The 23,652-nt window shown below is 37.5% G+C and overlaps 2 protein-coding genes across 4 annotated transcripts; one reads left to right on the top strand and one right to left on the bottom strand.

Moving 5' to 3' along the window:
* The first annotated feature begins 913 nt into the window (after positions 1-913).
* Positions 914-6,493, top strand: LOC133526465 (COP9 signalosome complex subunit 4). The gene is made up of 9 exons (XM_061863118.1): positions 914-1,144; positions 1,222-1,301; positions 1,639-1,790; positions 2,424-2,527; positions 2,931-3,116; positions 3,320-3,438; positions 3,736-3,890; positions 5,520-5,736; positions 6,241-6,493. Exons 1-9 carry the CDS (start codon positions 1,062-1,064, stop codon positions 6,372-6,374), a joined length of 1,230 nt encoding a protein of 409 aa, XP_061719102.1. The 5' UTR covers positions 914-1,061; the 3' UTR covers positions 6,375-6,493.
* A 2,700-nt stretch (positions 6,494-9,193) lies between these two features.
* LOC133526466 (voltage-dependent anion-selective channel-like) lies at positions 9,194-22,882 on the bottom strand. Of its 3 annotated transcripts, XM_061863119.1 has the most exons (7): positions 22,732-22,882; positions 19,863-20,009; positions 17,514-17,678; positions 15,542-15,705; positions 14,702-14,929; positions 11,181-11,389; positions 9,194-9,595 (listed from the first exon to the last, which is right to left on the bottom strand). In XM_061863119.1, exons 1-7 carry the CDS (start codon positions 22,840-22,842, stop codon positions 9,504-9,506), a joined length of 1,116 nt encoding a protein of 371 aa, XP_061719103.1. In that variant the 5' UTR covers positions 22,843-22,882; the 3' UTR covers positions 9,194-9,503. The 3 variants fall into 3 exon arrangements, with proteins under 3 accessions (XP_061719103.1, XP_061719104.1, XP_061719105.1); XM_061863120.1 differs by lacking the exons at positions 19,863-20,009; positions 22,732-22,882 and adding an exon at positions 18,335-18,492; XM_061863121.1 differs by lacking the exons at positions 19,863-20,009; positions 22,732-22,882 and adding an exon at positions 17,772-17,790.
* Between the last annotated feature and the right edge of the window lie 770 nt (positions 22,883-23,652).

Below are 23,652 nucleotides of genomic sequence, written 5' to 3'. Positions count from 1 at the left end.
CCACATATATTAAAGCAAACAGCACCAAAATTGGTCTTTGCCGGCGGCACCTCAACAATAAAGAAGAAAAGTGGTAAACACAACCAAAACAACTTCAATACTCACTCCCATAGCGCTGTCCAAATTCAGTGAGTCATCCAAATTGTGATCCATCTTGAAGCAAATATATTTCTCACTTTACACTGCCACTTTATCACACTTTCCGGGTCAACACCACGCAAAATATAACAAAAACCACCTTACAAATTTGAGTTCAAACGAGGCCGCCATTTTAAATTGTCAAATATTCTGAAGTCCCTCGCAAAGTCGCCACGGTTGAAAACAAATTGTCACAAACTTAAACAATTATTTACGGCACTATAATGGAAAATAATGTATTGTATTCACACACGCACTTGAATGCTATAATAAACTTGTATTTGCCAATGACTTTAAACGTCTAATCAATACACGAAAGAAATTATCAACATAAAACTGCACAAATCCCGATGGCGCTTCTTTCAATTTTATACGGATGTCAAACTTATGTGTAGCCAACATAAGAAATGTATCTATGGACGCGTTGGGTGCGTTCATAATAAACCAAATAAAATATAATTATTTCAATAGAAATACAAATTATATAGAAATGAAACAAACTGATAGTTATTCTATAGCTGTAATGTAATTAACGAATATTATTATACAATGACTCTCCAAAAAATATTATATCCTCAAGTTAACCAGCGTAACCCAATTCAATCATACCAACATCATGGAAGCATGGGCATGCGTTCATAAATAATTTTCATAAGGATGAGCATAGATAAAATAAATGTTCCGGTTTATAGTTAGAATCCTCCAATTTCAAATCGATTTACGGTTTTTGGATTCCATTCGTTTCATTTGACAGATCTAGGTGATAAAAAAAATTGCTATGCTATATTTTATTTTTATTGTATTATATTGCAGTTGAAGAATTGTAGAATGTCGGAAAATTAAGGGGTATTTATATTTATCCATTTAATTATATAGAAATAACACTGTTATTGTAGATTGTGGAATTATTACACTTTTTCAAAATGCCGCTGAACTTACAATCAGTCCGGCAGTATTTGAATGAGCTGAGGAATTCTGGTGGTTTACACAAAGATCAAGCAGAAAAGTAAGTTGGTCTCAAGTTATATAAAATATTTCTCCATAAAAATCAAACATCCGTTTATATGTTTGTTTTTCCTAAAGGTATCGCAATGTTCTTATGGAGATACTCAAAAATCCTGAGGGAGATTTAGCAGACTCACTCAAAGCATTTGTGGAAGCAAGTTAGTATACATTATTTTAGTGTTAAGTTTTTCATTTAGTGTACGTAATTCTGTAAGTGAAGTAGCTGTATAAAGCAAGGAGACCCTTGCTGCGAAGAGCAACCTGCCAGCCTGCCAAAAGCAAGCGGGAAAGCCAAAAGCGATACTATCTGCCCCATGAACACGGTGCTAGAGAGCCCAAGGCTTGGCAGTGATCTTTGGGTCAAATGTTTGGAGACCCCTGTAATTTACCAACTAATATTATTATATTTAACTAGCTTTTTTAAATGTTTATCAATGTAACTAACCTACTCTTTTACAGCTGGTATAATTTCCTTACAATAAAAATGTTTTTCAGTTGTGAATGAGAATGTGAGCCTGGTGATCTCCCGACAGCTGCTGACGGACGTCAGCACGCACCTGGCGCTGTTGCCAGATCCTGTGTCACAGGATGTCTCACACTATGCTCTAGATGTCATACAACCAAGGGTCATCTCATTTGAAGAACAGGTATCTTGAAGTATTCAAAGGTCCTTGTAGAACTTTTTTGGTTAGCAATTTTATAACAGTCTGTATGCTAATTATTGACAACCAACAAGAGTTTATCTTTTGCCTAAAAACCACACTGACTCTTTTCATTATACCCTTAACCCTTTGAACACCATGCCAATTGAGTGTTGTGCGTCATCTTGTACCCTGTTGGAATGCATGAAGGTTAATTTTGGGCTAAAGCCATACGCACACATTGACGTTTTTGGCAGTCAAATAGTTAAGTTATTATTGTTGTGAGTCGAACCATCTATGTTTTAACTGAGTCCCCCTGCCAACAAGTAGTCCTGCAGTTTGGCAAAAGAATTATTTTTGTAAAATTGGGTTTATTTCTCCTGAATAAATGTTTTTTTTTTGTTCTTGTTGTATTGATTGTGTTCTATGTATTAAAGTATTTGTCCATTAAGTTGTCATCTTGAACCTTGCCAAAAGCCTTTTTAGCTTACTATAGGACTGTATTGATTTGTGTAGGGTTATCTTATTGTACTGTTTAATTTCTGATTACAGCATACAAGTATTCAGGTCTCTACACATGTGCACCTAAATTACTTTTTTAAACAAATCCTTTCACAACCTTGTATTATTTGTCTGTAGGTAGCAAGCATCAGGCAACACTTGGCCGACATTTACGAACGCAACCAAAACTGGAAGGAAGCTGCTAATGTATTAGTTGGGATTCCTTTAGAAACTGGACAAAAGTATGCTCATCATTTCTTATTGTAGTTTCTTCATTTATATTACTGCTAATTTATTGCTGATTGATTGTGATCAAGACACTGAAAAACAGGTCATCATTTAACATACAGACAGAAAAAAATTAACTTTGTTAAACCAAAGAAATGCAGTCATGGTGCTCACTTTTTCTTTCATAAATGCCATCCATTTCAATTTATATAATATAGTGCTTAAAAAGTCACGGTGCTGTTATTTTCTTGTATAGGGTGACAGTTCAGTTTAGTATGAAAAATTTAGTTCCAATGTAATTCCACAATATGGCGCGTGATCATATATTACTGGTCAGGCTTTTATTTGATTTGTTCCCTATCACTAAAACCATTTGAATTTATATGCTTAACACCTTCTGTTCACTCATTGTTTCAGGCAGTACTCAGTAGACTACAAACTAGAGACCTACCTGAAAATTGCGCGCCTGTACCTGGAGGTGGACGACCCCGTGCAGGCGGAGGCCTACGTCAACAGGGCTTCGCTGCTGCAGGCGGAGACCACTAATGAACAGCTGCAGATTTATTACAAAGTGTGCTATGCACGAGTCTTGGATTATAGGAGGTTAGTAACATACTTTTTTTTAAATGCAGACCCCAGGAGTTTAAGACCAGACAAAGTAATAGGTTTTGTTACTGTAGATAATTGTTTCACAGTGATCATGGATAATGAAATTAAATTTACAAAAATACACAGTCAAATATATTTGCTTTCTGACATATTCTTTCTGTAATTCGTAAAATTTACTTCAATGCTTTGTTCCACAGAAAATTCATAGAAGCGGCGCAGAGATACAACGAGCTCTCGTACCGCAACATCATCCACGAAGACGAACGCATGACGTGCCTCCGCAACGCTCTCATCTGCACGGTGCTGGCTTCCGCAGGTAACCATTTCTATGAAAATGTTGCTCTCTTCCCATACTATGTGATTCCCATACATTATTGTTTTCTGCCCAGTGCTTGTTTTGAAATCAGAAATCATTTATTGCGAGCCATGGTACATAGTTATTACATTTAAATTATAGAAACACATTGTGTGTAACTATGTCTCTTTGATTTTTGATAAATTTTTGTAGAATGTTTGTATAAGTTTTATAGTATTTTTTTAGGACATCATTATTTTGCAAACTGCTTTATTACAAAATTTCTATTAGAATGCTTAAAGCCGGATTGTTTTGCAGGTCAACAAAGATCCAGAATGTTAGCCACCTTGTTCAAGGACGAGCGCTGCCAACAGTTACCCGCTTACTCCATACTTGAGAAGATGTATCTGGACCGTATCATTCGCCGCTCCGAGCTGCACGAGTTTGAAGCTCTCATGCAGACGCATCAGAAGGTTCGTGTTGTACCTATTTAAAACCTTAAATGACAACAATAAGATCTCGAATGCTAGCTGTTTTACCAGGAGAAGATGCACCTGGACCGCATCATCCGCCGCTCCGAGCTGCACGAGTTTGAAGATCTCATGCAGACCAATCAGAAGGTCTCTTTTATTGTACTCATGTAAATGTAAGACTTTAAGTTAAAGCAATAAGGTTTAGGATGCTAGCTGTTCAAGGACTAGCGCTATCAGATGTATAGCGAGTAATTCATTCATAAACTTGCCATGCACTTTTGCGGCTGGGTGTATCTGGACCGCATCATACGCCGCTCCGAGCTTCACAAGTTTGAAGTGCTCATGCATCAGAAAATCTCTTTTTGTATGTATTTAGAACCATAAGTTAAAGCAATAAAGTGTGATTAAACAATGATAGCAGGTCCAGGCAGTGAACTGCCGCATTTGCCTCGAGTCGTACGTTATTTTTGTCGATTGTTTTGGTTATAAATAGCATTGTCTAACTTATAAAAATAAAACTTCATAGCTTTCTTCTCCTTCATTTCGGAATGAAAAAATTCGAAATATTGGAATTCGATCCTTTGACCGCTGAAGACGTCCACAGACGTGCATAGGGTATGCACCCGGGAAATCCCGGTTCTCAAATTCCGGGGTATTTGATAGTCTCGAAAGAACCGGTACTGCAGACCAGATATGTATGTTTGTGTCGTATGTCCCAATGGAGCCTTAAAGTTACTACACCTATTTAGATGAATTAGTTGTCTATCACATTATGGCCAGGGTGACTTAAGCTATATTTTTAAACAACCTTTAAATCTTAAGTAGGATATTATATTCTAATATTCTTCTTCTAAGTTTGTTTTATATGGAAAAATCTGTTGTTGGGTTGAGTATTTAATTTCTGCATGCCATGCCGTCTTAGTGCTGAGTGCATCGACTATATACGGCCGTGCGACTCGTACACCTTAGCCCAGGCGGATGCAAACGGCGATTCGCAGTGCAATCAATCTTTTAAAAGGGCCTGGCCTTGAATTATTGATATTCAGCCAGCGTGGCATGTGGCATTCCGGGCAGGCCTTTTGGTCAATATTGGTAGCGATTACGGGAAATTTCCCAAGGGGCGTAGCGGAAGATGTACATTATTTTTTATGATATATGAGGCAAACGAGCAGACGGATCACCTGACACCCGCGACGAGCACAAGCAGTCACAACATGTAGAGTGCCTTGTGCTGGTTAATTTCGTTGAAACGCTAATAAAAGTGATTTTTTGATAAAATAAGTCATTTATTAATACTTATATAATTATTTATATGAATCGTCATTCATAAAGATTGTACGCTAACACAAAAAATGTCTTTAAAAGAATCATAAGATGCTTGGAAAACCGGGAAGAACCGGAAATCCCGGTTCCGGCCATGCCCAGAACCGGGAAATGCAATTCTTGGTACCGGTACTACATGCCCGAGTCGTATATAGACGGTTACAAACCAATAACCGACACTCTTAACACTGCAATGGTTCCTGTAGGTCACTACGAGTATTCCGAGTATTACGATGCTTTATTGCTTTGTATACAATAGGCGTGATAGTACGTGGGAGTCTTATCTAAATACCCCGTGTACCGCAGGCTACGACGCCGGACGGCTCGTCGATCCTGGACCGCGCCGTGTTCGAGCACAACCTGCTGTCGGCCAGCAAGCTGTACAACAACATCACGTTCGAGGAGCTGGGCGCGCTGCTGGAGACGCCGCCCGCGCGCGCCGAGCGCATCGCCGCGCACATGATCTCCGAGCAGCGCATGAACGGACACATCGACCAGATCAGTGCGAGGGTGCACTTCGAGAGTGAGTTCCATCACCGGTTCCAAACCTGGCAGTAAAACAGCATTTTCATGAGAGTAAATAAATAATGTACTTGATACCTAGACTTTGTTTGTTTTCATTACTTATAAATCTCAAAACGGGTTGGTTTTGGGCAAATTTAGTATCCCCAAAAGTGTACAGGGATAAAAATAAAGCAACGATTTGAAATATTTATTATACTATTTTCAATCAATTGCCATGACAATCCTACTTACATACTTTGATGTCGAGTTTTTAGTTGTAATCCTAAGGCTTAAAAAAAAACATTTATTTCAAGCTTTTGCTCATATCACACTTAAATATCCTATTGAAAAAAATTTAGAATGAAATTAAATTTATACCTCATATCTGACCCTGAAAATTAAATATATACTACTTTTAGGACACTTTGTATGTTTTTCATGTTTCTTGAAAATAAATTGGGACGAAAAAGGATTAATTACACATTACTACCTACATATTTACACGATTTCGTATTCCACACAGCCCGCGAGATCCTGCCACAATGGGACAAGCAGATCCAGAGCCTGTGCTACCAGGTGAACAGCCTCATCGAGAAGATCGCCGCCGCCGAGCCCGAGTGGATGGCAAAGATCGTCGAGGAGGAGATGATACAGTAATCGTGAAGAGGAAAATATTTTGAAGATCGAAGGAAAAAAGGTTGTTTACCCCTGCAGCAACTTGTCTAAAACCAGTGATGTAATCCACTGTTAAATATAAAAAATACATATGTTCATAATAGTTTCCTTTTCTATCTAACAAAAAGATACCTTATTCTATTTGAAGCCCCTGCTCCTCCTAAATGATTCCATTCCTGTCAGAACCACCCAGAACTCGGATCTGAACATATGAAAGCATCCAAGGAATTGATGGTATAATAGTACATTACGATACAAGTGCGAAAAATAGGAAATTCGAAACGAGTGGCGATAAATTAAAACACGACCGAAGGGAGTGTTTTAAATCGACACGAGTTGCGAATTACCTATTCGCACATGTATCGTACAACGTTTTACAGTACATATGGCCCTTTAAATGTTCGACACAGTAACGTAATATGCTACTTCTCGCACTAGTGCTATAAAGTAGCCCCATATGTACTGTAAAACAATTTTAGAGGTTGTTGTATTGACTGTGTGCAAGAATGTCGCTCATAAGACAATTAGTCGGAGTACGTTTAGTTTTCACGCACGCTGAGCTTGTTACTGTATAGTTAGCGTGGTCAGTGTCAATCAGTATTTTACAACCTTTTATATGTGTGGGTCAAATCTTGGAAGCTAAATTTGACCCGATTTCCGATTGAGCGTTAATTTGCATACTATGTACAGTTAAGTGTAAAAATATGGGTGTACACATCTTACTCAAAAATATGTCCCATAGCATCTTATTCCAGTGTAATAAGAGCGTAGTACTATATTTATGAGACGATTCTCTTGATACATAAATATGTATGTGTAATGTATCTGACTGTACAGTCAGATGCAGATGCCTCTGCATAGACTGATTATATGCACGGGGGTCATCTCTTTCTGCAGGTGACTGTACATCGGTTATTATGATGACATGGAGCTGAGCTGATGACGGAGACAGGAGGTGGCCATGGGAACTCTGTGATAAAACAACGTAAACTAATTGTTTGAGGTTGTTAGGGTTGCCACGTTGATAATGAGTTTAGTTGACCATGGGAAGTAGTCAGCCATAGAAGCTTGTACAAAGAAGCTTCACGAAAAACTTAAATATTTGAGTTATCATTATTGGAATGGGTATATTGAGGATACCTTGCGCGGTGTTTATGCGCCTGATCATTCAGAAAGCGACTAAAAAATTTAGTTTGCTTTTTGCAGAACTACGGGTTATTCTCATTGTGTGAGTAAAACAGAAACAAAATAACAGTTGCATTGCGTGTGCTAATCGTTGCAGACTTGTCTTGGTTTAACCCTATATACTTACTTTACTCTTTGGTTTAACTTCTAGCTTGATCGGAAGTGGTCCAGGCCAGTTATATGCACGATGTGCAAGCGCTCGCCAGTAACTAAATCAGCAAGCTACATATTCCGCGTGCAAGCGCAAATAGATACCTAAATATAAATAGGATGAGGGTAGATAATATGTACTCTACAGAGATCTTACAGTCAAGCACCCTTTAGTAGGCATTTACGCAACAGGTTATATTATAGCACTATGACTATATAGGCTTTATCGTAATCAGATAATGGAGAAAAGGCTAGCATACTGCACCCGCAGTATAAAGTTAGCATACCCATTCTTGTGTCCAAATTGTAGCTTTATAGCTATCAACCAAGATAAGCTTATCTCGGTTAGTATCTATAGTTGTTATGAATATAAAGCTGCAGTTATTTAAACAAAGCAATGTTATAATATAGTATCAGTAAATTACAACAAGCATTTAAAACTGCATACATTTTTTTTATTGTGATTATTATTAAATTTTAACCCATTATATTTTAGCGGAAATTATGCAAAAATGAACCCTATCACCTTCAAACAAAGTTCAAAATCATGTGGGAAATATGTTACAGTAGAGCCTCGATAATCCGTACACGGGCTAATCCGAGCGTCGCTGTAATCCAAACTGCCGAGTAACCCCTTTCTTTGAGGGACAAAGCCTGCTTGCTCAATAAATAAAACATGGCAGACTAAATAAGATGAGTTCTTCAAATGATTACGCATTTATATAGTGTTAATTTACTTTTCATCACACTTGCTCGAAAAAGATCTTATTTTATACAGGCATACTGAAAGATAAGGCCGCGGGAGTTATGGATTGTGAAAAAAAAACTATATCTCCCGAGGGAGTTTTAGGTTTTTTTTTTGAATTGTCTACTAATTTATACGAACTAAGTAGGTATAAATGAGTTATACATTTAAAATACTGACGTGTTTATAATTTATTTTTACTGTTTATGTTAAAAAATATTTCATTTCATTAATTTAATAGCAGTTTCAAATATTTTTAAAGAATTTTCAATCGTGGCTGAATCTAGGTCTGTGCCTTCGATGCCTAACCTGTCAAAATAATGACAATATGGCGGACGAATGTTTGAATTGAAACCGTATTTTTTATTCGCAAGTGTGATGAAAAACATTGTGTGTAACGAGGGTAAGAATATTGCAAACTCAAGTCTTTAATGCACTTGTCACTTACCCCCTCGTTGCACAATGTACTATAGAAAAAGTTTTTGTAATTTTGGAGTCTCTTAGAATAAAAATCCGAATACTCTTATGTTTTATATCAAACATACTATAATCCGAACGCTCTGTGAGTCCGAACAGGAGTTGTTTTTTTGAAGTACGGATTATCGAGGCCCTACTGTATGTGTATAAAGGCATAATAAAGGTTATAACCTGCAATAAATGAATTGAGATGAAAAAAAAAGATAAGTACGAGCGGCGCACGAGGCGGCAGTAAAACAACGGATGGTGATTCCAACAGACTATTCATTTAATTCACAATCAATAGGGCAACACCATAGGTGTTTATTTACAAGACATAACGGACTTACGGATCACGTAATTTGCACAATAAAATTATTTAGCAATACAATAGGGATGCAATAATGTCGCGTGCTTACATAATACCTAAGAAGAAACGGTCTTCCGAACGGCGGAATCGTCGCGTTCAACGCTTACACAGACAGACAACACTCGAGAATACTATGATTGAAATTGATCTTTCTATACTCTTTCTATTATTATATAACAGTAGATAGTGTGTCATCTACAAGTGTCTAGGGCTCCAGCTCGAGGGCGACGCCGACCTTGTGGCCGCCGGCGTTGAAGTTCTGGCCGTCGATGGCGGCCGACAGCGTCAGGGTCACGCCTGCAACAACACCACCCCACATCACTCGTGCGCTCACGTCGACACGGACCGCCCGATATACGTTCTGACAAGGTGCTCGATGACGCGCCGCACACGATACACGTGGCATGTCGTTACAAAGAGTTTTTCATTGTTTATAATTCCCAGATAAAAGCTATGTCGACTGTCATAGATTTTCGTCCGATAACATATACATAGATAACGAAGTCGACATTTAAAATGTCAATAAAACTATAGGAAAAGAATTGAAGTAGGTATTCATAGCAGCCATATCTAATACATATTTGTTACTGGTTCGGTTCTGCTACACAATTGTTATTGGCATCTATGCGAGCAGACGTAACGAAAAGACGTTCTATATTTGTGCCAATTTTTAAATCATTTAGCTGTCTGAACGAAAACAGGTGTGACGTTAACGTCGGCATTCCATAATAAGGACTTCCGTATGCGTAATACATGTACATAATACCCATACTTCCGACAGTACTTTTAAATCCCTATTGCAAATTATACTTTAACACGGCCAATGATGATCTGTATGACAGTTCCTCCAATTCGCTTTTGGATAGACCTAGTTTAAAAAATAAATACTTAAATAGATTTTTACACTATTTTTATTACTTAGTTGTTACATTTCTGAATGAAAATATGTGTTATAGTACCATAAAAGTCCAAAAACATGACATTGACAGTTACTCCCTACAAAAAGGAAATTTCACAGGGATCATCATTAGCCGCGCCAAGTTTATTGATGAAACTATAAATCCCACAATACCGATTTTTCTATTGTCTAAAATAAATAAAAGTTAAACGCCCCTTCCTCCACAATAGGCCTGCTAAAACATCTTCCAGAGCCGTAAGCTATCTCCACTTACATTTACTCGATAAACAAGAGATAAGCGGCAACAACACGTGACAATCGTACGATTACTCGATAGTGCGTAAGGCGAAGTTAGAACTGTTTAATGTTAGACATTATGATGGATGATTCTAATCGTTAGAGTACATTCTTGGGATAGATCAATATTATGGACTTTCACTCTTGATTGTGATTATGATCTAATCGACATGTTTGTTATATGATCATAAGTTATATTACACTAAAGTTATTTAATATTTATTCAAATAAAAGTAACATGAAACATGGCTTGCATAAATACAAAAGTAATATTTTGATTATATAGGTATTTAGATAGGTTGTTTCAGATAAAACGGAATTGCTCATCTGATATTGGACCGTGACGTGACAGTCATATCCAGAACATACTAATTCACAATAAACAATCGATAAACAGGGCGTGTTTTTCAAGACTACGAATGAAAAGGCGAAATAACAATAGGAATAATCTTGTACAATAATCCAGCCCTAAATTATGAGAATTGATTATATGTACTGAAGAATAACTATACAGCTAATTGTTTCATTTGCAAATCGCAGCTAAATCCAAAAAAAATAAAAATATGCGATAACAAGTATCACGTGTCTAAGCAAATCGCAGCTAAATCCAAAAAAAATAAAAATATGCGATAATGTGGGTCGTCTGCGACACTGGCACATGCACTTGCGATACTAGTAGATACTGACCTGGGCGCAGCTTCTGCTGGTAGCCGAGCCCGATGAGCGACTTGTTGTTGATCTTGGCGTGCAGCGAGGCGTCGGCGTCGAGCGCGAACTTGGCGCCCACGCCGAACAGCGTGTCGGCCGAGCCCGCCGACCACTTCATGCTCACGCCGCAGTCCAGCTTGTCCGACACCTTCTGGTAGATGGAGCCGCCGAAGTCCTTGCCGTTGTCGCTGTGTACAAAATATTATGTTGTATTACTAAATTACTTTTTATTGATTATGAATCAGAACTCGTCTTTTTTAAGGTTTTTGTTTGCGTCTATTAGTCCCAAATTAGTTCATTAAATATAGTTCGTGTCATCCTCTATGACGCGCAGATTTGTCAAATCTAACCTTTAATAACATGACATTACGAGTCAAGGCCCGCGTCGTCGTGAATGACACGATCAGTAATTGCACCATTCTACTAACCCGGGGTTAACCGGTTAATAATAAAATCATTTATTGCAGACAACATTGATCCATATACATATAACATTTATACGAGGCTTTTGATAAAATCTCACACTCGGTTTTACTAAAGAAACTTGAAATGTTCGGTATTCATGGTGACTTGTTGCGTTGGCTCACATCGTACTTACGGGATAGAACTCAAGCAGTTACTATTAAAGGGTACACATCTAGTTTTGTGCCTATTACGTCAGGGGTACCGCAGGGCTCGCATTTAGGACCACTACTATTTAACATATATATCAATGATGTGATTAACTGTTTCTTAAATTCTAAAGTGTTACTGTATGCTGACGATACTAAGATATTTACCGTTGTGAAGTCCGAGGCTGATTGCGTCAATTTGCAGGATGACCTTAATAGATTAAACAACTACTGTTTATGTAATAACCTATATTTAAACATAAATAAATGTTCAATTATTACATTTACGCGGAAGCTTAACCCTATAACCTTTAATTATACCATTGGAAACCAACCACTCACTAGAGTTACTGAGGTTAGAGATTTAGGAGTATATTTAGACAGTGAAATTCAATTGGTTTCACATATAGATAAGATAACATCTAAGTCTTATAAAATGCTTGGTTTCATATTTAGGCAAAGTAAAGATTTCAAAAACCCCAAAACGTTACTTCTTTTATATAATGCATATGTAAGGTCATATTTGGAATACGCATCTACAGTTTGGAGTCCTCACTTTTTGGTACACATTAATTCATTAGAAAGTATTCAAAAAAAATTTCTTAATCGTATGAAGTATAAATTCAAATCCTTTAAGCCTGAGAAATTTGAGTCCTTACAAGTAAGAAGAGAAAAGCGGGATGTAATTTTCTTGTACAAATTATTAAATAATTTAATTGATTCGGAAGATCTTCTCAGCAAGGTGTTATTTAGATGTCCTACGTCTCGTACGCGGTCCACTGCTTTGCTATCCGTTCCATTTACTCGCAAAAAATATGTAAACAACAAATTTTTAGCAAGATCATGCAATATTTACAACAAGAAATATTCACACATTGATTTGTTCCAGCATAAGTGTAATAAATTTGTTTCTGTCATCAAACAAACAAAAAAACAAAACAAATCATAACAAAAAAAATGGTAATTCCGTTATCTACTTCTTAGCTCGTAATAAAATTGTAAGCTTGTCTTGTATTGTTATTGTAATTGTACCTATTATTTGAAATTTCAAAGTCTAAATAAAAATTGTGCTTGTTATTTTCAAAATTCTAAAGTATGCTTGTTATAATTGTTAATCGTGCTCGTGTATTATCTTATTTACTAAATGTAACTGTTAAATTCAACTTTAAATTAAAAATACCCAAATATTGTACTTTTTTTCGGAGCAAAGGAATTTTGTATTAGCTGTAAGTGGAAACTGTTTTGGCTTATGTTCTAACTTTATCTTGTACCTTATTGTATTATTATGTGCTGTATGTTTCCCAAATAAAAAAATTAAATTAAAAAAAAAAAAAAAAAATAATTAAATAAAAATAATTAAAATAAAAACGAAAATTAAAATCGATTTAATAACTAGACATTAAAATTTACATGATTAAGCATTTCATTGATTAAATTAAAATAATAAATGAATTTTATAGACAAGGTTAAGCGCAGTCAAAAATAGATTAAACCTGGGTTAAACCTGGAGTTACCACGGTTACCTGTACAATTTGACACTGGGTTAATGGTTCAACCGCTTAATTCCGGGTTAGTGGGATGGTGCAAGTGGGCTTTAAAATAGTTAATACTATGATTTATAAACTTGCGCATTGGTAATCTCCATCTGATACCCCGCCTAGCCAAGTGGGTAGTGACCCTGCCTATGAAGTCGATAGTCCTGGATTCAAATGCCGGTAAGGGCATGTATTTGTGTAATGAGCACAGATATTTGTTCCTGAGTCATGGATGTTTTTTATGTATTTAAGTTTTTGTACATTATAAATATAATATAAATACAAACCCACAATACAAGCCTTCTTGAGCTTACCGTGGGACTTAGTCATGATATTTATTTATTATCTAATGATTATTTAACAAGGATTCAAGAAATTACAAATGAAAATGAGGTAATAAAATGTCTTCCAGACCGATTTATTTATACTACATTCCAACTTCATTTTATTGTGATATTTTAACATAATAAAAAAAGGCAGCTTACTAGGCATTCTTAAGACTGATCCGTTTATACTCAACCCTAAAAAGTAGAAATATGTTCCATTCATATAAGACGCTTTCTTTAGGTACTTTCACGCATCACGTCACAATTGATGTAGATTACGTAATCCCAAGAGGCATATTTACATAGCGAACAGTTCACGTCACGATTTCCAAGGAACATTTTACAAGCATACTTAGAGAACAATAGTCAGTTATATTAACCGTCATCTGAGCGCACGCAGGTTTTAACTAGTACTGGTTATATGGAGCAGCCTCTTCTACTAGCTTATGTAATGTTGAAAAATCAATGTTTATTGACCCTGGCTCTGCAGAAGTCCTGAATTGTAACATTATATAAGTGGTCTAGTTTATGAAACTGAATTAAGATTTTACATCAGATGTAATTCCGTCTACATTCCTGCTAATAATAGTGCCTGTCTGGCTGATTTGAATTTTATAACATGTGTGATAAAAATTGTTTAATTTTATTTCAGACTTTTAACCTTGTTTGATCTAAAACAGAGTTTGTGTAATGTCATAGCTTGATCAATGAATAATTCATGGTGTAATAAGAAATTTCGGCGATTACAATAGACCAGGAATGGTCGCAGTGATATATAGAGCTGTAGAGCCTTACATAGCCCCTGACAAAGAAGCAGAATAAGAAATTTCACCCTGAGAAATTATGAACCTTTCCCCTATGATGTGATCACTGATTGAAGTAAAAAATCACCATACTGTATGACTGTCTTCTAATTAAACAATCCACTGTAATTTCTTAGATACCACATTTACTGGCCTTATCTTTAATTAATCCACACTATGTTAGTGGTCATTTAAAACGTCAAAAAAAAATCGTATAATACTTACACATTGGTGTGTAGGTTAAAATCTCCAGTCTGGTACCCGAAGGCGAAGTTGTTCTTGGCGAACTTGGCCTTCTGCGAGTCGAACTGCGTGTGCGCGCCGGCGAGCCAGCCCTGGTACTTGAGGACGGCGGCCACGTCCACGATGGGTCCAGCCAGGTCCAGGTCCACGTTGGTGTTGATGGCCACAGTTTCGTTCGCGAACGACGACTTTAGTTTACCGGTCTTGCTCCTGCAATTGTTACATGTTTAATGACTTGCTCGGCACATTGAATTGACTTAAAATACTTCATAACTTGGAATGTTTAAACATCTTCAATTGTACAGTGCTTTAAATTATAAATTTAAGATTTTTGTAATAAATAAATTTGAAAAATATACATTGTAAGTTCTGTACTTGATAGGTAAGGAAACAGGAGTCTTTTTTCCTAAAAGAATTTGCCTGTGGTTTAGACTGTATTAAAATTAAAGGTAATGAATACTTGTACGTTCTTAAACATCAGCAACAGGAAACATAAATTGGTACCTAAGTAGATCTATATCTGACCCATAACCCATGTCTCCTCGATTAAAACAATGACTAATTGATTCTGACTTATTGTACAAGGCTTTTACAATAAATTGTTACCTTTTCTTTCTTTGTTGTATGGCTTTGAGTCGTAACTTACAATTAGATATAGATTCTATGAGAATAAAAGAGATAGAAGTGACAAATAATTTTTACGAATTGTTCACAATGCTGCCAATGATAACTTTCTGAGCCTATTTCTTTGATTTCGGGCACTTCTCACTAATAGTTGGCAGTGAAACAGCTTTCCCAACTTGGAACAGTTTCGTAGCTTACCCGGTCTGTGGCGCGAAGGTTCCCTCCAGAGTAACCTTGAGACCAGCGGCGATCTTGTCTGTAATGGTGATGTCAGTGGCAAGTGTGTTGTCGGTGTTCCACTTCTCTGTGAATGTCAGGCCATAGTCCTTCACGGCGAATTTGGACGAGAGGTTGCCAAACACCTGTGGAAATAATTGAAGAATGTAGTATCAAGTATGATTGTATGCTCTACTATGACTTGAAGTGTTAAAATGCTCTGTAACTTGAAAATATTAACACGCAATAGTAACACCCGTCTGCGAGGCCACCAATATAAGTTAATATCTGAACTGTCTAAAAACAACCCCCGCAGACATTTTCTCAGCAACAGAGTGATCAAAGCGTGGAACAAACTACCAGAAGATGTGGTCTCAGCACTGAATGTCAATCAGTTTAAGAACAGACTAGACAAATACTTAACCAGCGCAAAGAATACATATTAAGTGAAGATCACTCAGATACAGGCAACTATCAGTTGTTTCAACTGCCTGCCTGATTAAGAAATAATAATAATAATAATAACCAGCAGCAGCAGGGCAGCTTGTGGCGAGCTGTATGGGAAGTGACGTCCCTTGGGTCCCATACCCCCGAGAGTCGGTCAGGCCCCTCTCTCCGGCTTGCCTTCATTGGCCGACTGGAGTGAACACTGAGCAGGGGCCGCAGGACTCTCACCTCTGGCTTGCCTTTGCCGGCCGTCCAGAGTAGGGTGTCAGAGCTATATGCTCGCAGGGTGGAAGTGAAATATGCATAAGACGCGAGTTGGCACAGTGGCTGCTGACAGCCACTGGGTAGAAAGCGGCGCACACCTCTCCACACCCTGAGCCGCTCACGCAATGTTGTCAACTTGTCGCGAGCGGCCGTTTTCGGGGACCCATATTGTGAGTTGGCGAGTCACCACCTGTCCATTTTTCGTGTTTTTTAACATATGATCAGGGCAGGTGCCATAGTCACCTCCATAGTCTCGGTTACCAGTCCACTAGCAACTCAACCCAATAGCCCGGTTTCTTTTTGTACCTTTTTCTTACAATAGTCCTACACTAACCGGGGCTTGTTGTCCGTGGGTGCACTGCTATAGTGTGAACAGGGATAATCGTCGTCGGTTGGTGTCACATTACTTTTAGAGTAAATTGTCTTATTACAAGGGGCCTCTATGTGTTGGCTTCGGCCCCACGCACGCCTTCCAAATGCCCGGGACCCCATGGTCCCGAGAATTTGTAAGAGACATAATAAATATTACTTAATTATTTATAAAATGCATCATTTAACATTTTCAAAGAAAATTATCAGTGGCAAAGGCTGTGATTACTGTGAATGCATATAATATTATGGCACTCATTAACTGTGCAATAAATATTGCCTTAAATAAGCAAAATAATAGCCAATATCTTAAAATAGCTATTATGTGAATAGGTGGTCCTAACAGAGTGAGCATACGTGCGAGGCAATTTCCTCATGCACAAACCGGCCAGTGTAGACGTGCCTCGGCCGAGGTGGTGCGCTCGGACGAGGAAAACGCGTATGCTCACTGTGTGGACCCGCCTAATCAAATGTGTATTTGAGTTCTTACACTGTTTGGCTTTTTGAAATCTCCATGAAATGATAACAATAAATAATTTAAAAAATTTGATCCCTTGAGTTTTCTTATAATGACTTTCCACTGTAAAATTAAATTAAAAATATATTTAATTTAAGAAATTTACATTACAAGAGAAGCAAGCAATACAATGATCCCAACACTAGGCTCACATGGGAAATATATGAAGCCTATTAAACAATATTATCATTATTTCTCACTGATATATAGTTCGTGTCATCCACAATGACACACAGATTTTTCAAATCTAACCTTTAATAACATGACAATACAAGTCAGTCAAGGCATGTGTCGTCATGAATGATATGATGTAGTCAATAATTAACATGTACCAGTGGTAACAGCTGCATGAATTACCTTTCCACTCTCCTGGTTGGAGGTGATGCCGCTGGTGAACTCAACACCTGACTCACTCTTGGTCTTCAGGTCAAGTTTGAACACTCCGAAGTGGTAACCCTTGCCGAATACATCATTGGCCTTCTTGCCAAGATCGGCATAGTAGGGAGGAGGGCTGGAACCCATCTGTAAAGATTTATACTTGAGCATGTAGGAATATGTCTACATGGACCCTAATTTTTTTTGTAATAAAAATAAGCAATAGATTTGTCACATGACCTTATGATTATCAGCTGTTAATATCTAGTACAAGGGGTAAGTCGCAAAAATTAACTATCAGTGCCAGCTGTGTCAGGGTCGACTCGGCATCGCGAACTATTTACAATCCGCATTCAGTACTATTACATAACACTCAGGTATTAAGGGACTAGAGCTTCAATGTTCCAGAAGCGTGTCCAACCGTGACATTCTTCCTTCGAGACACACCTACTGGCCTTAAACTTGACCTCTATAGATAGGAGCTGAAATTCGTATCAAAGGTGGAAATCACATGCGTCCTCAACCTCCACTGACGTTTCCGACCTCTTCAACCAATCAATTACATTTTTATGACATACATTTTTTCAGATCTCTAATCATTTGAAACAAACTTAAGGTAGTTATTAGTGATAAAAATAGGGAGCTACGAAAATAATATGGATTATGAGAAGGGTGACGTCGATACTTCTCATTGAAACCGGCTGAAGCGAATCATTTTAACCTCAATTTAAATTATATCTTTACACCATAACCAGTCTTTCTCTATATACAAAGCAATTACGAAATAAAGCTATTTTACTCACTGTGGTTTATAAGGAATAATTTGAAATAGAGAACGTGGAATAAGGCAAATAAATTGCCGATTAGAGTGGAACCTCCTTCACCGCACCACAAGACAAGTTCTGGTTAGTGAAGTAGTCAACAGATAGCGCGACAGTGCGATGGCGTTTTTCACACCGGAAATAGTGTAAAGACTGAAGTATTTTTAATTGTATCATAGTTTAGTTTGTATCATACTGTAAAAAGAAATAATGAATAACAGAAATACTTTATTTATATGAAATATAGTAAAGAGGCAATAGTTGTAGTGGTTGAAGTGCAATTTCTTGTAACCTAATAAGTTCTAAAACGACACTGCTACAGTTTGACGTCAATGTCACAAGTAGTAATCAACACAACTGCTAATAAATTAATAGATACTTATTTTCACCAAAACTCCATAGTAAAACATTAAAATCATTAGTTATAGTAATATTTATTTCAATATTTAAAGTTATTAGTTTATAAAATCGAGTAACTATTTAAACTCATATATCTGTAGATTTCGCGCACATTTTTAAACTAAGCTAAGCGTAGTTACGTTTAATAAGCTAGGTACACTTTGCTATAATATGGAATCAAATTAATTATCAATCGTTTCATGTGGCGATTACGGCTGGTATACTCCTATCCTAAACAACCAAAACCTCCTAGAGCCATTTAACATATGAGACTTCTTTAAAGATTTTTTTACTATTATTTAAAATGTAAGTACTTGAGATATCTCAATACTGCTTAAGGATTTATTACACTTATCCTGCCGTTGGGCCCAAAGAGTAAAGTAAGTATAAGTATAAGGCCCTTACGATCGTGACCGATGTCGGCACCTACGTCGCGCCCGAGCAAGATCGTTTTCCGTTTCACGAAATATAAGAACATCGTTAACAATATTTCTTCTTCCTCGCGTTGTCCCGGCATTTTTGCCACGGCTCATGGGAGCCTGGGGTCCGCTTGGCAACTAATCCCGAGAATTGGGGTAGGCACTAGTTTTTACGAAAGCGACTGCCATCTGACCTTCCAACCCAGAGGGTGAACTAGGCCTTATCGGGATTAGTCCGGTTTCCTCACGATGTTTTCCTTCACCGAAAAGCGACTGGTAAATATCAAATTATATTTCGTACATAAGTTCCGAAAAACTCATTGCTACGAGCCGGGGTTTGAACCCGCGACCTCCGGATTGCAAGTCGCACGCTCTTACCGCTAGGCCACCAGGCGCATCCTTCCTTAACAATATTTGACATGTAAAAAATACTTTGTCTCGTATTGCCAAATATGTTTAATATTAGATATTTTTGCAGTTGAGCTATTTTTTAGATCAAAAAATATTGTAAACGATGTGCTAATATTTCGTGAAACGGAAAACAATCCTTTGGCCCGATGCCCGATATAGGGGCCCACGTCGTGGCCAGGTTGTAACTTGCGTCGCCGAAAACCGGCCCGGCGGTCCCGATATTACAAATGTTCTTAACTTTCGATAAAATTTTCGAATTACCAGTTTGCGTAAACTCAAACCTTAGAATCTGAGAAGCTCCAGAATGCAATCCCAAAGCCGCCGCCATCGCCATGGCTATCACTGCCGCCATCGTCGTCGTAGCCGTCGGGACAGTCCACCTCCCGTCCCTTGTCGAAGCAGATCACTTGCTCGCTTATCGATCCATCCTAGATTCATTTAATAGGAAATTCGTCTGCATTAAAGATGATTGCCGCATTGGATTATTATAAGGAACGATTTTTTGACGATATGGTAATGGATCTGAATTAAGTTAAGTCACTGCTCACTAGACCTTGTGCCTTTTGTTTGAATATTATTAATTCATTTAATAGTTATAGCCATTTAAGGTACTATAACTTGACCAACTGACGCTGCAGTGATATTACGTCGGCGTCACTGTGACAAAGTCCTAAATTGCCCAGCCACTTGTGACATACGAGCCCCAATGCAGAAGAGTTCGGCTACTATTTAAAATTGAAAGTAACTTTTTTTCAAAGTCAAATCTAGTAAGTAATTTTAGTAGCATAGGAGCAAGAATTAAAAAAAAGTGTTGTAAAATTAATCAACTTTATTTCCTATATAATACAACAAAAAAATATTTATGTATTGCAATAAAAAAATACAATTCTTCTATCAACTACAACGCATAATAGTTCGGCTATCGATCTTGAGTAGGTACTTAATAATCTATGACTTGACGAACTCTTCTGCATTGGGGCTCGTAGTACAAAGAGTGGGGAAGTAGGTTATGCGGACAAACAATACATTATGACTTAAAACTTTATGGGAAACAATAGAGATCGGTTATCTTCATACAAAGTTACAAACGCACCGCGCGCACACTCACACAAAATCTCGACCCGTTTCTCAGTGCACCAGTCGGGGCTTTTGTTTGAGCACACTCAACGCGGCGACGCATAGATACTATGGCGCACACATACAAGCCGCGCACGGTGCGTTTGTATGAAGATAACCTACTTCCCCATTCCTTGTACTATGCTTGTGAGGCTGCAGATTTATTCACCGGGTAAAATAGGTAATCACTCACAATCACCTACTAGATGACTATTCCGAGAACATAATATTATAGTTACATACATTTTAGGTAGTTATTATAAACCTACTGCAAAATGGATGGAATATCTTATACCTTTAAACGAGCAATTCTTGTATATATATATATATATTTCTGTGATCTCGGAAACGGCTCTAACGATCTCGCTGAAATTTGGTATATGGGGGTTTTTGGGGGTAAACAACCGATCTAGATTAGTCTTATGTTTGGGAAAACACGTGTTTTCGAGTTTTCATGCGTTTTTCTTTCGACGCAGAATATGGTCGCTAATTTCGTGGTGCTGGCCACTGTCCGTCTGGTCCAGCGGGTTAAGACGCGGACTGCTAAACGAGTGTTACGGGTTCGATTCTCGCCCGGTGACTAACTTTTTTTTTTATGTTCAAGTTTATCACCTATACACCACCATAATACAATAAATAGTTATAACCGAGCAAAGCTCGGTCGCCCAGGTACTAATTACCTAATATATTATAGGTACACCTAAAGTGGCTGAAAGGTCTGCTGTTTTCGTCGAGCTCAACTTTCAGTTATTTAGCAATGATAGCAATCCATCAAAAGTAAAATAAATAATGCGCAAGATACACTAAGGAAGAGTCGATATTTTATTTTTATCCGCGGCAACGATATATTAGCTAATTATGTATTGTATGTTGTCATGTTGTGTCCACTGCACTGTCGCGCGTTGATTAAAGGTGATAAAGATAAAAGTAGTTTTGGCACGCAGCGCAGGTCATTGCAACGTCCCGCGTAGGGATTGCAAACCGGATTGATTTTCAATCCGGCCGGATCCGGCCGGATTTTGGCCATAACCCGGCCGGATCCGGCCGGACCGGATCCGGTTTGGTATAGGGATATTAAAGTTAATTAAATGGCATATTTTTCTAGTTTTTTGCATAATACGTATTCCTAAATCTATAATTTAAGTTAATAAATAACTTCTTAACAATAAAATAGAACTTAGTAGTAAAAAGTGTGACACTGTCAATATCACTTTAAAAACAAAATATGAAATCGGTCATTTATTAAAAAAATCTGAGCAAACTAAAGATTATCAATGTTATCATATATTCATTCACACATATAACACATATTGATTAGCCCAACTCCAGTCGGTTGAGTACCGCCGACTTAATCCTGCTCATTTGTTTACTTTTAATCTCCTATCACAACATTAACCTTCTCTTTAGAATAAATTACAAATGCCTTCCATAGCATCTCCATTCTTTTATCTTTCCTTCTATAACAGTATTTATGTAATCGTCATATCGTGCCACCAACATGAAAAACAACTTCTGTTCCCAGTCATCGTCATATATATTTTGATTTAAACTTTTTCATTCGTTTTACGCTCTGTTCAACTTCCTACCTCTCATCCGTCGCCTTTTCCTTATCTAAACTAAAACGCACAGTGCGTGCTGTATTTAGGCGTTTTTTATTTTATTTTACCGGATCCGGTCCGGATCCGGCGATTTTTACCGGATCCGGTAGCTCCTGAAAAGTGCCGGATCCGGCCGGATTACCGGATCCGCCGGACCGGATTGCAATCCCTAGTCCCGCGTCCTTCAGTCGATGGGAATGTTGAATTTTCTGGATACTCATCGAATTTTCCAGCAATGAAAATTCTGAGTTTTTGAAAATAAACTGTTGGTATAATTTTCAATGCAAACTAGAAGTAAAAGAAGATGAATTTGAGCAGTAGTTAATGCAGTAGAGCAAGGGATTTAATAGGTCCTAGGCCACTTCTGAAATAGGTATTCTTTAAGCTACCTAGTACTCCTAGTTTGTGTACGTAGGTATGCTTATTAAATACTTACTTCCCGTACACATGGTTTTCTCTCATAAGATACCGCAGAAACTTTCGGCCACCTCCATGCAAATACACTATCACTAATTAGCAAACTATATAAACTCTCAAAAATAGACATATTAAAGATAAAACATTAAATAATTATATTGGTTATAATTTTTTTGTGACAATTAGGTATACATAGATTTAGACAATTTTGTTACAGTGAATCTATTTGGCTCTGATGGTAAAAAAATCACATTTCACATCTCTCTCAAAATGACCTATGAAGACCATTTTTACTAGGTATCATCTTTTGAAATTTAGTAAATTTACTAAACTAATACGTTTGATGACTTATCCTGAAAGTGAAGAAAGACAAGATAGTATTCATGTACGAATTATTTATGGGAGACACAGTGAAACATGACATGTTACATGATTCTGACTGATGTCTCCCATAAATAATACGTAGCTACGAAAACCGGGGATCTTAAACACAATAGGCGATGGGCGACCCAGTTCCACGAGTTCCAAGTCTCGTTTATAATAATTCAAACCAGTTAAATGCCAATTCCGCAAAGTCTAGAAATACATAGCAGTAGCCTAGCTTATTAAGACGAACCTTTGTAGGGGAATTACAAATGTAGACGAAATTAAATCTTATAAATTTTTGCTCGGCGCAGCGTAGTGACTTTGGCGAATTAGACATCCAATATTCATGTATTTTATGGGTTTTATGACATAGCAATAAGTAACTATGGGAAACGTAAGTTGGTAGACTCAATATACAGTGTTGAGTTACTTAGTTGGTAAATCGAAATAGAAACTCAACTGGTCATACGCGGGAATTCGTCAATAGTAGGAGCGTCACAAGGGAGCAAAATTTACGGCGTGGGTGTACGCGTAGATACATCCTGAGCGTAGTGAAGTATCCAAGATGGAGATA

The sequence above is a fragment of the Cydia pomonella genome, chromosome 16, assembly GCF_033807575.1.
Source record: "Cydia pomonella isolate Wapato2018A chromosome 16, ilCydPomo1, whole genome shotgun sequence".
Lineage (NCBI taxonomy): Eukaryota > Metazoa > Arthropoda > Insecta > Lepidoptera > Tortricidae > Cydia > Cydia pomonella.
Note: the sequence above shows the minus strand (reverse complement) of the source record. Positions and strands in the feature narration are given on the sequence as shown.

Coding starts and splice junctions, on each gene's coding strand:
- LOC133526465 (XM_061863118.1), top strand. CDS start 1,062: ATGCCGCTGAACTTACAATCAGTCCGGCAGTATTTGAATGAGCTGAGG. Junction 1,791..2,423: donor TCATCTCATTTGAAGAACAG/GTATCTTGAAGT, acceptor ATTTGTCTGTAG/GTAGCAAGCATCAGGCAACA. Junction 5,737..6,240: donor TGCGAGGGTGCACTTCGAGA/GTGAGTTCCATC, acceptor TATTCCACACAG/CCCGCGAGATCCTGCCACAA.
- LOC133526466 (XM_061863119.1), bottom strand. CDS start 22,842: ATGTCTATTTTTGAGAGTTTATATAGTTTGCTAATTAGTGATAGTGTA. Junction 17,679..19,862: donor GGAGCTTCTCAGATTCTAAG/GTTTGAGTTTAC, acceptor AAATCTTTACAG/ATGGGTTCCAGCCCTCCTCC. Junction 11,390..14,701: donor TTTAACCTACACACCAATGT/GTAAGTATTATA, acceptor TTTTGTACACAG/CGACAACGGCAAGGACTTCG.